Source organism: Triturus cristatus, chromosome 2_2 (genome assembly GCF_964204655.1).
Source record: "Triturus cristatus chromosome 2_2, aTriCri1.1, whole genome shotgun sequence".
NCBI lineage: Eukaryota > Metazoa > Chordata > Amphibia > Caudata > Salamandridae > Triturus > Triturus cristatus.
Genome location: NC_140582.1, coordinates 75649837 through 75664328, shown reverse-complemented (window position 1 = coordinate 75664328; position 14492 = coordinate 75649837). Strand labels below are relative to the sequence as shown.

Genomic DNA, 14492 nt, shown 5'->3' with positions numbered 1-14492 from the left:
CAAATATCCAGACATCAAATTGCGAGGCATTGACATTCTCGTGTCGAGCACTGGTTACATAGAATTACAGCAAGTCAAAGGAATACACAGTCATTTTTAGAGTACCTAGGTGAGGACTTCAATTTCAGTGCATAAAGTCTAGGATCCGTGGAATGAGTCCTTATCTGCAAACTTTATATAAATGTACAACACAATCTCCAGCATCTGAATACTCAATACGTCATTTTTGGTTTTACAGTGTAACATTTTGCTCAAAACTATACCCTTCTATGAAACAAAAACTACCCACCCCTCCACCCCCTGCAAGCCCGGCCAACAATTGCCAATAATAACACATTCGCATGCCCAGTACACAAACCTCCGTGTACCCTGGCTCCATGTTCCGTTCCGTGTGTATCCTGTAACCCTGCTGTAGTGTCGGATATACCCTCCGGTAACGCAAGGGGTCTGTGCAACCTCTAACCACCGGTCTGAAGCCTGGGTAGACACCAACATGGCTCCTCAATAGGATAATATATCCACCACCGCATATTCTTCCATCATTGTGTTCCAGTCTGTTGATATCGGTGTTTTACGTAGGCCTCTATATTCCTCCCTTTGCAGTTCAGCCCCTTCCGCCCTACCCTACTGAATCACCTCCGCGTGCCAATCCTGCAGGGACGGAGCTCTAGCGGCCTTCCACCTTGTGGTTATCGTCCTTTTAGCCAGGAGGAGTGCAAGGTTAGCAAACCTGTATATAGAGCTGCTCTTTTTCCCCCGGGGGCCTAGTCCCAGTATGCAATATTCCAACGTGTCGTTACTGCGCAGTGGGGCAATGTCCTACAGTATCTTGCTTACAGTCATCCAGTAGTGCCTCAGTCTCGGACAGCCCCATACCATATGTATCAGTCCCGTATTGGGTGCCTAGCAGCGCGGCATGCGTCGCTGGCACTGGGAAACATAGTGCACAGTCTACGCAGGATCAGATAGGCTCTGTGGAGTAGCATCAATTAGATAAATTTAAACTTAGGGTTACGAGACACTTTCTTGGGGAAGCTCCGTACAGTTTCCCATTCCTTGTCTGTGAATGGACGACCTATGTCTCTTTCCCATTTATCGCGTAGTGAGCGTAGTGAGATTGCTGTTTCAGTTTCTGACCCGGTAAGTTAACCATTTCGTCAGTCGTGCGCCATTACCCATTAGATATTGCATGGTGAGCAGCTAATTTGTGGCGGGTTCGGTGCCCTCTGGCGACCATGTATTGCGTATAAACCTGGAGATATGTGCATGTAATAGGAACAGTGTGTTGGGGGCAGCATGTTCGCGCACAAATATGTCGTGTGGCATTAGGATACCCTCAGAGAAAGACGCCCCCACGGTGGTGATGCCCACTTCTGACCATGCCCGTAGAGCTCGGCTAGGGACCACTCCAGCACATGTGGGGACCCCAGTAGCGGAATGGTGGGAGCGTATGGTGGGGTCCTACCAGTGTAACTCACTGCGTTTCTCCAGTAGGAAATGGCTATTCGCAGTAGGTGGGGCGCTGACACCGGAATCAAGGCCTGGGGTAGCAATAGTCTGTGGATGACTCCTTTATTCCTATCTTGCTGTGACATGTCCAATTCCTGCAAGGTACTTCCTGCCAACCAGTACACCAGCCATTGCAGCTGGCTAGCGTAACAGTACGCTCGCAAGTCTGGCACTCCCAGTTTCCCCTGTGTCGTACTCAATTGCAACTTTGCCAGGCTTATACATCTGCGTCCTGCCCCCCAGATCAGCTCTATCAATAAAGAGTTCAAGGATTTGAAGGTCCCCGTAGGCACTAGTATGGGCAGGTTGGTGAAATAGTAAAGCTACACGGCCCGCCACTGATAGGGGCAACGAGGTCCAGAATTTAACTTGGGATTTAAGAGCAGTGATTGCGCGTGTCAAATTGCCATCCAGGAGATCCGCAGCCTCGTGGTATACCTGTATTCTGAGGTATTGGAAGGTGTCATGCGCTATATGGAAGGTCCAGGGGCTGAACGTGTACTGTCCTTCACGTGCAGGACCATCAAAGTAATAGGCATAAGACTTGGTAGTATTGATAGCCAATCCAGAAAGTTCCTGGAAGGTCACAAAGGTGGAAGGTCCCCGTCCATGTCTCTGATATAGAGAATGAGGTCGTCCGCGTAAGCGGAGACCACATGAGACGTATGGCCTCGCAATATCCCCCTGCAGCCTGAGTCGGAACGGAGTCTATGCAGCAGCGGTTCCAGCGCCAAGATAAATAATAGCAGTGACAATGGGCACCCCTGACGAGTGCCGTGGGCCACAGTATATGGCTGTGATATATGTTGTCCCGTACACGCCCGTGCAGTAGGGTCCGTGTATAATAATCGCACCCATGCATGTACTCTTCCAGTATGCCAAACCGTGAGAGGGCATAGAACATATAGTCCCAGTGCAACAGGTCAAACGCCTGACGCAGATCAAGCGAGATGCAACCCTCCGTAGTACCCGTGCCAAGTGTGCCCAGCATAATTTGGTGTAGGCGTCTGATATTCAGCACCGTATTCCTACCAGGCACAAACCCACATTGGTGCACCCCTCAAGTTAAGCAAATGTTTATACGCAAATCTTTGGGCTACAGTTTCTTTAAAAAACATCACTGCGCCTTCTCTTCAGGGTGGTATCCGCTTATGTTCCAGTCCGGGACAAGTATGCTATAAAACAGTGCAATCCAAAAAACGAAAGTATTAACCATCTTTAACATTTCAACATCACAGCATCTACAGTGGAGTTGTGTTAGGATAATGTCTTATATTTCCACAAATAAAATACAGCTTTATGAACACTGGTAAAAGTCCAAAATATGATAGTTTTGCAGCTTGGAAAGTGTCATATTGCTGTACCTCGTATTTCTGTGGTGTGATAGTCTCTCATATGTGACCTCTGGTGTCTAATAAGATTGTCATTACGATTGAAGCTTTTCTCACATTCTGTACATTTATAAGGTTTCTCCTGACTGTGTATTTTCTGGTGACTTATGAGGCTTGCCATCTGGCTGAATCGTTTATGACATCTAAAACAGGTATACAGTTTTTCAGCAATAACAGTTCTTTCATGACCAAGTTTATTGGTCATTGGATCAAAGGTTTCGTCATATTCTGTACTTTTATAATGGATCTTCTTCTTTGAACAGATTTCTCCAGGTTGTGAGTTTGATCCAGAATTCTCAGTAGGAAGCACCTTAAAACTGACACTTTGTTCACATACTGTACTTTTATATTGCCTCACAATTTGGCGACATTTAATACGCTTTCTTTTCCTCATATCACTTAAATGTTCATTTTCAATTGCCTGGTAGAAACTGGAATGTGCCTCATTAAAAAAACTACTGTCACACTGCGTATTTTTTCCTATTTCTGTGTCTAGACTATTTTCTGGCCACAAGAGTTTGTCAGAGTATGTTTCCTTCTCAGAGCTCAGGCATGCCTTAGATTTGCCTTTTCTCAATGGAGCTTTGTGTAATGGTGTTCTTCTTGTATACTTCCTTTTTTTTCTTATAGTACGATCATCTGTTGGATAAAAGGAAAGATAAATCTTTTATTTCCAACTTATAAACAAAACCATAAACAGAGACAAAAAACAATATTATATTCCAAGCTAATTTGAAGAATTTTACATAAACTCCTATTTGATAACCCAGGTCTCCGGTTATTGCATACCACAGAACAGTAGATGTAGATTCAACAGCCATAATAAGAAATCACACACCCTACATAGAAACATGGGAGACCTTAGTCTCCAGCATGCAATGCAATTAAAACTCCATCAACATTCTTGTAGGACTACTCATTTGAAAGTATTATCTATGAATACAACCACATTTCCCTAAACAGCTGCAGATCTCTTTCAGTATGCAGTATTCGCATTAATGTATTTTTTTAAATGCACACTGATACATTTTGAATAAACTTATCACACTCATTGAAAATAATTCATTTTGTTTTAACCTGCAGACTCTTTAGCGCCACCGCAGGAGGTGATGCAAACCTTCTTTAAAACGAAACCTTAAACAGTCCTCCACCCACAACTGTTAGCAGAGCTATATATTGGTAACAAGACACACTCTTTCATAATTTGGAATAAACCATCATCGCTTTGATGATTTCCTCCTAGGGCCACACTTTGGTTATAACTCTGAAGGTATCACAAGGAGATCCAGGAGTATTCTTCTTTGCTTTGCTTCTCTTCTTCTAGCTCAATATGTCTCACACTCTAGGAGAAACCTGCCCGTAAGTTTGATTTGTTCATTCTGTGGATCGAAAGTGTATGAGCTGAAACTGCTCTTTTGGGGATAGCATACTCATTTCTCTAGGGTTGAATAGGCCTCTAGAATATTTTCAAACTCATTCTGATCTTTGTTCGTTCATCCAGATTCGGAGTCTTGTGAGAGATGGAGCTGTGTGCCTCATCTTCCTGTCCTCTATGCTTACATCAAGCGCAGTCTCCCCAGGTTGTATTTCAGAAAGGGCCCTGAGGGTGCATTAGGCATGTGCGCTCACGTTGTACGCCCCCACGGCACTTTGGTATTGCAGACGGCCGCAGAGGTTTGTGTGGCCCCTTATATAATACTGATATCCTTGGTGCACATGTAGCACCAGTGCTATCTCGAAAGGGTAGTCCCCCTTTTGCACGGGGATGTGGCCCCATCCATATGAGGGAATCTCTCTCCTTCTGCGCCAATGCCGTATTATAGATGTGGGTGCAAAGTCAAAGAAGCCATCAGGAAACGCACTGACAGTGCACCCTCTGAGGGCAGACATTGGGAGGGGACAAAAGGGGTCCCATTGACCTCCCAGACATCCCTTTGCAGGCTGGTGCAGTCACTCACTGCACCCGCTTGCAGGGGCTATCTCTGTCCCCTCATTAAAGTGGCGGTGGGTGGAACTTGCATTGTGAAAAACAAAGCGGCTGATTACAGGCAGCTGCTCTGTATTTCAATGAATGTGATGCCCCCAGAGCAGCCCTGAGTTCGCAGATACCATGAGGGCAGCACATTCTTTGTAATCTGACGCACTGTTCATGTTTGCACCCAGGGCTCCTGTTTAAAGGTGCACTGGGCGCAAACATTAACAGTGCGCCTGAAACATAATACAGCCCCTGGTGTCTTGTAGGGCCTGCACCATGACCAGCACATTTTTCACAAGGTTCCCCACTTGCATGTCTACTTCATCGTTTTCATCAATGCACGATATTTGGATATTTTTTTCCTCCTCATCTAGTTCCCTTTGTCCTCCTATTGGCCCTTAAGTTGTTTGTTCTGTTTCTGTTGATGGATTCATGCCTTGTCCAAATGGAGTCATGCCTTGTCTAGGAGTACATTTTGGTCATGGATGTCATTCAGTTTTTCACTCTGTCCTCATTCCCAATGTTCAATTCTTATACATTTTCACATTGTCTTTATCTTTCCAGTTTGCTGTCTTTCTGTTCCACTCTTTCATGAAGTCCAGTACATCTTTGAGGGCTATGTTGAGCTCTCCAATTATAATCTCCAGATTCACATGTACTCTTTCATTAGCCACCTCTTTTTGAGTTTCAATCTCTTTATTTTGCACCTATTTTCCCCATATACAGTGTTCTTGAGCCTATCCATCTTTTCGTGGCCATTGGCTGTGTTCTCACTGTTCTGGATGGTACCTGTAATGGAAGTCTTAATGCAATTCTTATCCAGGGTTCTCCGCTCAGCACTTTGCTGTAGTTCCTTGTGCCCCAAGGATCTTAGCCTGTTCACTTATGGCTCCAATGCCATTATTCTCATGTGCTTACTGACATGACAACAAATATAGCCATTTCCCCTGAGCCACATGCACATACCCTACCTCTCAATTAAACTTCAACAGTTTGTCTTTAATGGGATAACTAATTTTACAGTGTTTACCCCAATCTCATAGAGGCTGTATTTTTTTTCCTTGCCCTCTCGGCCCTTGAGATTTGTGTTCTCAGCACTACCACCTCATCCCTGCTGCAGTGATCATATGAAACTACAGCCGAACCTGCCCATGTATTCGTTGTTGAGGCAGGGAAGAGGGTCCCTCGGGGTTGGTGTCCATGTCATGATTAGGTGTTAGTAATGAGCGATCCAAGCCTGATTATTTATGTGGCACCACCCCCACACCCACCTCGTGATACACGTGTAGTATGGTAGGGAGCAGTAGGAACCTTCCTCCAATTTACCCTTGCCTCAGAGATGCTTCTTGCCCCACGTGCTTGGAAATGCAGAGCCCAGACCGCAGCCTTCAGCTGGGTTAGATAATAAGGACCCTCCTTTTTGCACAGTTGTCCCAATCAAAAAAGGGCAATCTCTCACCTGGGAGCGGAAAAGACTGGGAAGGTCTGTCTGCACACTAAGCTCTTTGTCACTCCCTCATATCAGCATTCACCTTGCCTCTGGTGTTGTTTGTGTAACTAGGCAAATTAGATACTATTCTTATATGCTCATTTCGTCCCAGGTTCACTGCTATCTCTCGCGTTGGTCTTCAAGTTTGTTGGTAGAGCTGTACCGACCTCCCCTTCCAAGCATTCCAGACTATGGCAGCCTTTCTCTATCCTTAGGTTTTCATGAGCCACCTCTCCCACATGTGGGAGAAAGGTTCAAACCTAATTTCCTTGCAGGTGGTCCCGAGGGCTCCAGCCAGCACTGTCCACACATTGTGATCTAGATAATGTTCCAGAGCCTTCGCTTCTTCCACATCGAAGCCCGTATTCGACTTCTGGGTAGGTCATGGTATATCTTCCGGTTGTGCGGCCTCTGAAGACCACTATAGACCCTGCTGTCCTGGAGGAAGTATCTGATACAGAATTAGTTCCCCTTTCATATACATTCACCTCATCTCAACCATTTAGGGTGGCTTACTTGAAGAATCATGCTAAGTTCCTGTGCCTCACTTCGTATTACCTCACTCGCTGGCCATACCCATAAGAACCTATTTTTACATTGAATTGTATACGTGATTCAGTTAATCACCACAACTGCTTGTAATACTTTGCATAACTAAGAAGAAAGTCACCAAGGAATCCCACTCCTGATAGACAATCCATTATACTCCTTTCCTGATAGAAAATGCATTATACTCTTTTTTGTAGAATTTCGAAAATGGCAAAGCCTCGAATGGGTCTCCTTTATAACACCATATAAAAAAAGGCCTTGTGTGTGGTTCCAAGACCGCTGTTGTCTGTGTTGGTTTTAAAATTGTATTGCTTATGGTATATCCCTCATCTTAACTATCCACACAGGAGTGCTAATTTGGGTCACAGTGAAAACAGTGGGCCCATGTCTGAAGCATAATACCACGGCATTTAATACATTACACCTACTTAAAAGTACAGGTCTTCTTTAGGGTACATGCAATCTTTTCTACTTTACTCCACAACGTTTATAGGAATTACTTTTATTCTTTTAGTTCACCAATGAGAAAATTTGCTTTTAGGCCCTTAAACCCACAAGAAAATTAAGATGGCAGAAACACAGATAGATATAAGGCATTAGCCATGTCAACCTGTATTAAGAGCATACCAGATTTCAGCGGGAAAATCAAAAAATGAATGAAAGAGCATGGGATAACATCAGCGGTATGTGAAATTAAATATTGTATTGCATATTAAAAATCACAGGTATTAAACTTTGTTTTAAAAATATTTCTGCCAACCAACAATAAAATGGATATGGGAATAATGTATATAATAAAAGGAAAAGAACATTAGGACAGTCCTGTAGTGCCAATTTTACTTTAGTTAACAGTCAGATGTTGCACATATTCTGGCTTACAAAATAATACAAAAATGGAAAGGGAACGTTTGGAATTGGTTACATGTATCACAAAACGGAGTATAAAATTGATCAGATCAATTAGAATACAAATCTCTGTTTCGTAGGGCATGGGACATAAGACGTTGCCAAATAGCACTGCAGATTTTGGAGTATTTAATAACATTTCACAATGTAACCACAGAATGAATCTATTGCCAATAACCTGCATTGTCCATATCAAAACACTTCCAAGCAAAGGACCAACAAAGGTTCATCAAAACCAAATTTCTGAAGAGCATTATAAGAAAAGTTCTTTATACTCGCTTGTAAAGCACAATAATGTTTCTTCTGGAGTCCAAGTCCTGGTGGTCCACAGTGTATGTCAATCCATCTTCCTTAATATTAAATGGCATGACCTGTGTGATGTCTTTGTGTTCTATGTGCAAAACAAAATCATCAAAATGTCCGAAACATGAAGTCACCCTCAACATTAGAAGAACCTTCCTATCCATAATACTATGTATTTCAAATCATAATTTGTTAACAGGAACGGTCTCATATTCCTTAATTTGTTTGAAGTGCCACGGTTTAGCCACTCAGTTCTTGACTGAGGTCTTGGTAAGGGAAATAATCCTGACATCTGTTAATGGGCCATCAAGTATGAGACTGGGCAGAGGCAAGCGTCTATCAGCTGGAGGACTGAATACCCATGAGCCTCTGCAAGAAATCAGTAAAAAAAGCTGCCAGCGTGAATCAGGCAGTGCTGATGATAGAGCAACGTGGTCAGGTGTATATGATGGCAATGTACACCTCTCTGACCCTCAGGAAGGTACCATTTTGCCTTGCTGTGCATGTCAGCCATTTAAGAAACAGCTTAAAATGGAAGGGTAGAATGATATCACAAGATCCATTAGAAGTACCACTTTAGGTGGCTAAAAAGTTTCCTTGAAAGGAGAAATCAGTTGAAGAATTGATTGAAAGGCTATGAAACACTGTGCCCTATTCATGAAGGGAAATCTATGTGTGGAGCTCTCCGCGTATGTAGATTTCTACCAACACCTGAGTGGAGATTGATTCCTGGATGGTATTCACGATTTCCATGTGTAAATATCCTCCAGTAACAGGAATTATAAGTCCCCATTCCTTACACGAGGAGTGGAGACTCTTGCGACTGAAATTACAGGCTCCACTATAGAAAACACAGTATGGAAATGTATAGGAAAAAAGGATTGACCTGGCTGAATTCACATGCATGACAAATATTATCCTTGCAAGCACATTAATACAACCCACACCCTCGGCTCTGCACTCTTCCCCTTGGATTACATGACTTTGCTGTCTGCCAGAGATCAAGAGACCTGTTACAGCATCAAGGATGCAGTCCCCCCCACTCCTGATGAAGAATAATTTCATTAAGGAGACCAACCTTGTTCTTGATCACTACTTCGAGCTACATGGTCTACCTTCATACATAACGAATGAAGTAGAGAAGTAGAGAAGGTCTCCATGTGGCAGGACTCTGTAAATGCATTGGGGTGGAGGTACACACTGTGGAGCAACTCAAAAGAAACAGCAGGTCTCCTCTGTTTCAGACCTCCTACATCTCAAACACTGCTTGTACATCATTCAAGCCTGTTTGTCCAGAGCCTACCTGAAGCTCGACCCAACCAAGAAAGAATTCCTGTTATTTGCCAAGAACCACAGAAAAAAGATACTGTACAAACCTGGCTCAATGTCATGGCCATGACAGCTTCGAACCCCAACTTTTACCGAATGCCAATTCACTTGGATTCACCATGGACACCAACCTCATCCGCAAGGAACACATTGCCAAAAAACCCAAAGACGGCCTCATACAGCTCTCAAATATATAGAAAGTCAAACTGTTTCTTACAGAGAGCGACTTTAGAACTGCGATATAATCCCTCATATTCTCACAATTAGATGGTGGTAATTCCCTACTCCACAGCCTCCCAGACACTACACTGTCACCTTTTAGGGACATCCAACACGCTGCAGCACGGCTCATCCATGGGCCAAAGAAAACAGATCACATTACCCCCATCTTAATGGAAATCTATTAGGTACTCTTGCCAACCTGCCCCATCTTTAAAACTAGCTACATTATTTACAAAGCCATCACAACCAGCACCCTGCTTATCTTGTGGAGAACCTCACTATCTTGATGATTTTTGACACACCCATCAGCCAGGACACCATCAGATTGCAGGCTAAGAAGTGTAAAAAAAGAACAGGAACAGGCATTTTCCAGCTGTGCACCCAAGATATGGTACAACATTCCTGTAACCATTAGGAATGCACCAATGCTGCTCCAATTTAGGAAAGAGTTGACAACTCAACTCTTTAAAGAACACTAAATCACAATGTATTAACCATTCACAACCAAGCATACTCTTTTATTATTCATTGATGTTATGCTTGTCTTTTAGCTAAGTTTGAGCTACAGAAATACCATATACATACATAAATACATACATACAAGACTAGACAAGGCGCATGAAGGCGACGTTTTCCAGGATACAGGTGGCAAGGCTCTTCCTGAAGGCAGACCAGGATCCAGTCTCAGTCTCAGCCCCTCAATGAATGTTTTTTTTTTAAGTATCTTTATTGGCGCTTTGATTATGTACATTACATTACACCATAGCATTCTCGCACATTGGTTATTTCAACAGTTTACGTTGTACAACATTTCACATTTTAGATTTAGCTATTCATATAAGTTGGTTATTGGATTACTGGTAAATTACCTCTCTCTCTTAGGTTCTATTATCGCTTATCTTTACCTCATATTGCATTCAAATAATATCTCACCGTACACGGGGCTAACACATTCCAGTCCAGTGATCATTTGTGGGTTTACATTTGTAAGACTGCATTATTGAATCAGGGAGTGTTACATAGCCAATGATACCTCTTATCACCAAAACAAACAAACGTTAATAACTCAACTAGAGCAGGAGAGGAGTCTACACATATATTGGTTTGCTAGATCCGGGGAGATTATTGGCGTGCAGGAAGAGCCGCTGTATATGATGCCCGCACATGATGCTGACTTGCCTGTGGGGTCTTGTCTGTATTCCACCGAGAGGAGAAGCAATCACTTTACCCATCGTCTGATTGTGCCCCAGGTCTGTCTATGTTGACCTCTGTATTTTAACCCATCGTGCTCTCACTGCCTTCAGCTTCACTGTTAGTGTGGCTTGGGTGCCCCTCAATGAATGTTATTATCTACACCAAGCACCCTGACTTGCCTGTCCCTGGAAATCCCAACAACAGATTAGGTAAGAACCTAAACTCCTCTATGGTTCAGCAACAGTACAACTCCCCACACGTCAAATTATCTCCACCCCTCACTAACAGATACATATCTCACTCACTCACATGCAGCTTTACCCCCCTCTCAAACGTGTATATATATTATACTAATCTTCTTGCACTCTAACTTGGTTTGGTGACTGTAAAAACACAAAGTGCATTGATAGCAATAGCTGGATCAGCAGTAGCCTCTTTTCTGGCAGGGCAACAACCAGGTGCAGCATCTCAACGCATTCCTACCACCTACAGAGGTGTGCCACACTGACATCACTGCCACAACCACACTCCACAAAACTGCATGTATATGTTTCTCATAGCCAACACTACCATTCATTCTTATGATACATGTTGAGACAAAATGTACTCAACCTACACTTATCGTAACTGAATAGGTCCCTAAAATGCTAGCCTATATGAATATATCTCTTACTTTGTAGGGCCTGTGTCTTCAGCTCACCCACTTCCTCCCACCACCTCCTCTTCAGCTCCAATCGGTGCACCAATAGGGACTGGCCACAGACAACAGGCACATGGCAGAACCCTGTAAGTGTACAGCAAAATCAACTTCAATATATACAACTAGATCTGGATTGAGGGAGAAACTTCCTGGACACTGTCCACAGCCATCGTACTGGGGACAGCAAAAAGTGATTGGTAAATTGCCTGAATTAACCTCAGTCACTGCTAATTTCTTTAGGACACAATCGAGTACATAATTATTTTCCCCACTATGTCATCTTTTTCAGTTTTTTATCAGTGGAATACACCAAGTGCCAAGGGTATGCCTAGACATGGGTTCTGTGCTCACTGTAAGCTGCACCCACTGACAAGCCCCAAATAGGCCAAAACCGGTACCTTTGTTTCTATTCAGAGGGAACCTGGCCTGGACTTGGGGTTGGACTATTGCTGTTGGAGCAGGACCAAGGCTGATTCCCATGTGGCTGATTCTGAGATGGGCTGGAACGAGGCCCAGAGTAATTCCCAGTGGCAGAGTTAAGTGAATCAATCCTCTCATCACTTTTTGTTTTCTTCAGAGCGACACTCTTAGTCTGCGGTTATGCCCAGTCATAGGTCCAAGCTCACTGTGCCTTAGTCTGTAGTTGCAGTTGATGAGGCCAAACTACCCCCGAAAATGGTCTATATTTTTTGTTCCTTTTCTGAGGGAATCAGGTATGGCAGTCCGGGCTGGACCATTGCTACTGGAGAAGGACCATAACACAGACTAAGCTATCAGATAGCTTTTTACTGTTCCAACCACTAGACCCTGCAGTGAAAGAGACAATGAAAACCTCAAGTCAAAGGCCAGGTGTGATATAAAGGGATTAATGCCTTCTGGCTCTCACAGTTGAATAAATTGGTTCTATCGGTCTGTGTACATGGGTTTGGTCGCAGGCTTGTTGACCACCAAGATGGAGTTTCCAACCTCATCAGTAAAGCACTAGGGTTTTATCTGCCACTGCTCAATCTCCAGGCATGCAACCAAAAGCGTTTTGGGATGGGGTGGGGAACCCAACTATCCTGCTATTACAGCAGGTTTGCTCTGTGCTGGAGGGGGGAGAAGGTCAAGTACTGACTGACAAAAAATCCTCCACAGTCTGAAACAATCATAATCAGCGGACACAATTCTCCGGCACTTTCTGTAGAACTTTGGACAGAAGAGGAATTATAGGAAATGTCGAACAGGCCCTTGGACTAACTAAGCCTGAAACCGAGCCAGTCTGAGAGAAATGTATGCAACAAAACCAAGGACACTTCCTGTTTTGGGCCATCGTGAAGACATCTATGAATGGAAACTCCAGTTAAGGGAAGATCACGTTCATCACTTTGGTGTGAAGTTCCCATGTGTGGTCCTCCAGTAAGAGATGAGTGAGGGCATCCACTTTCACATTAAGGGATGCCTGCAAGAAATGGCAGCTACTGGGCAGAGTTCCCGTTGCTGTGTCCTCTCAACATAGGGTTCAAGACCCCATTCCATCCTGTAAGTTGATATGATGGATAAAGGTGGTGGTGTTTGATAGAATCTGAATACTGCCCTCTGAGATGGAAGGAAGAATGGTTTTCGGGGAACCTTGAGAGTGTTTTTGTGCAGGTACTGCCCCAATGTGGACTAAAGCACTGGTGCCATCATGGCGCAGAGAGGAGCACCCCAGCCCCGCAAGGAGGCATCTGTGACCATCTTAGTCTGAGCCTGCAGAGGGCTGAATAAGTGACCCCTTAGAAGGTTGCTATTGCCCATCTACCAGTGCAGATCCTGGTGCACTGTCAGGAAGATCCGCAGCGGACACCGCTGGTACACATCGGACTCATCTTCCGAATAAACGCAATTCACTGAGGATTACGTTTTGGTCAAGTATCCTCCGATAATGGTGATGTAGCCATGATCAGGTGCAGAAGGGGCTTAACAGGAACAAGCAAGGGCTCAGCCACTGCTACAGAAGGCTATAGGATTTCCATCAGAATGTTAGATTTTACTTCTGCAGATGGTTAGGTCAGTTCCAAGGCTTCCCCTGCCTTCCTATGACTGCTGTGAAATATGCAACCTTCTCCAGAGCAGAGCCAGCGGAGGCGGAAATATCACCTTCAGGTGAAGTATCTAGGCAGTGGTATTCTGTAAACTGAAGTAGAGGCCAGGATCAATATTGTAAGGTGGCATGAGGTGGTCAGACTCTGAGTCATCATCCTCTCCTCAGACACAAACCATATCTTGCACGGCTAAGACACATGACTCTAAACTGACAATCTCCTTCAAGCCAGTGAATTTTAGTGCCCTGGGCAGGTGTTCACAATAGGGTTTTTCATTGAAATTAGCCTTTACCTTCTCTTTCGCCATATGGATGATGTTTTTCTGCCTCATCCTGTGCCAGAGTTGACTGCAAGGGTGTTATCGCCTTCTGCTTTTAAATCGGTATTGAGGAAGGGCTGTGCAGATGATGTCCTAGCTGGTTTCATCTATGCCACAGGCAATGGGTCAAAGCCTGTGGAAGCTCGGCTTCGGAACGTGTCGGGGTCAATGTCACCAAACCTGCAGGCACAGGCCCCCTGCAGCAAATGCAGAGCCGTTCTGCAAAGATTCAGCATCCCTAATGGGAAGGCCTTGCCAGTGTCGGCTGAAGGATCGTCCGCTCACCGTCTTTCAGAGTCCCACTTACCTGCTTGCTTATGTACCGTCCCCCCCAACCCTCTCAACTTTTTCTTCCCGGTTTCCAAGATCTAGTGGCCACCTTAGCGGTCAACAACTCCTCCATTTTGGTTCTAGGAGATTTTAACTTTTGGCCCTCCGACCCCGCAGAATGCGCGACCTCTAAAGAATTCTCGGACACCCTTTGCTCCCTTAACTTTGACTCTCACGTTCACTCCCCCACCCACATTCAGGGCCACATCC

At 44.3% G+C, this 14492-nt stretch overlaps 1 protein-coding gene across 1 annotated transcript in view; it reads right to left on the bottom strand.

Moving 5' to 3' along the window:
- Positions 1 to 2859: 2859 nt before the first annotated feature.
- The window catches only part of LOC146861882 (uncharacterized), a 53283-nt gene continuing 41650 nt past the window's right edge, over positions 2860 to 14492 (bottom strand). The window contains exons 4-5 of the mRNA XM_085643042.1: positions 8110 to 8210; positions 2860 to 3564 (exon numbers count right to left, since the gene is read on the bottom strand). Of these exons, the coding sequence (XP_085499168.1) occupies positions 2860 to 3564; positions 8110 to 8210 (806 nt within the window). The remainder of the gene's footprint in view (positions 3565 to 8109; positions 8211 to 14492) is intronic.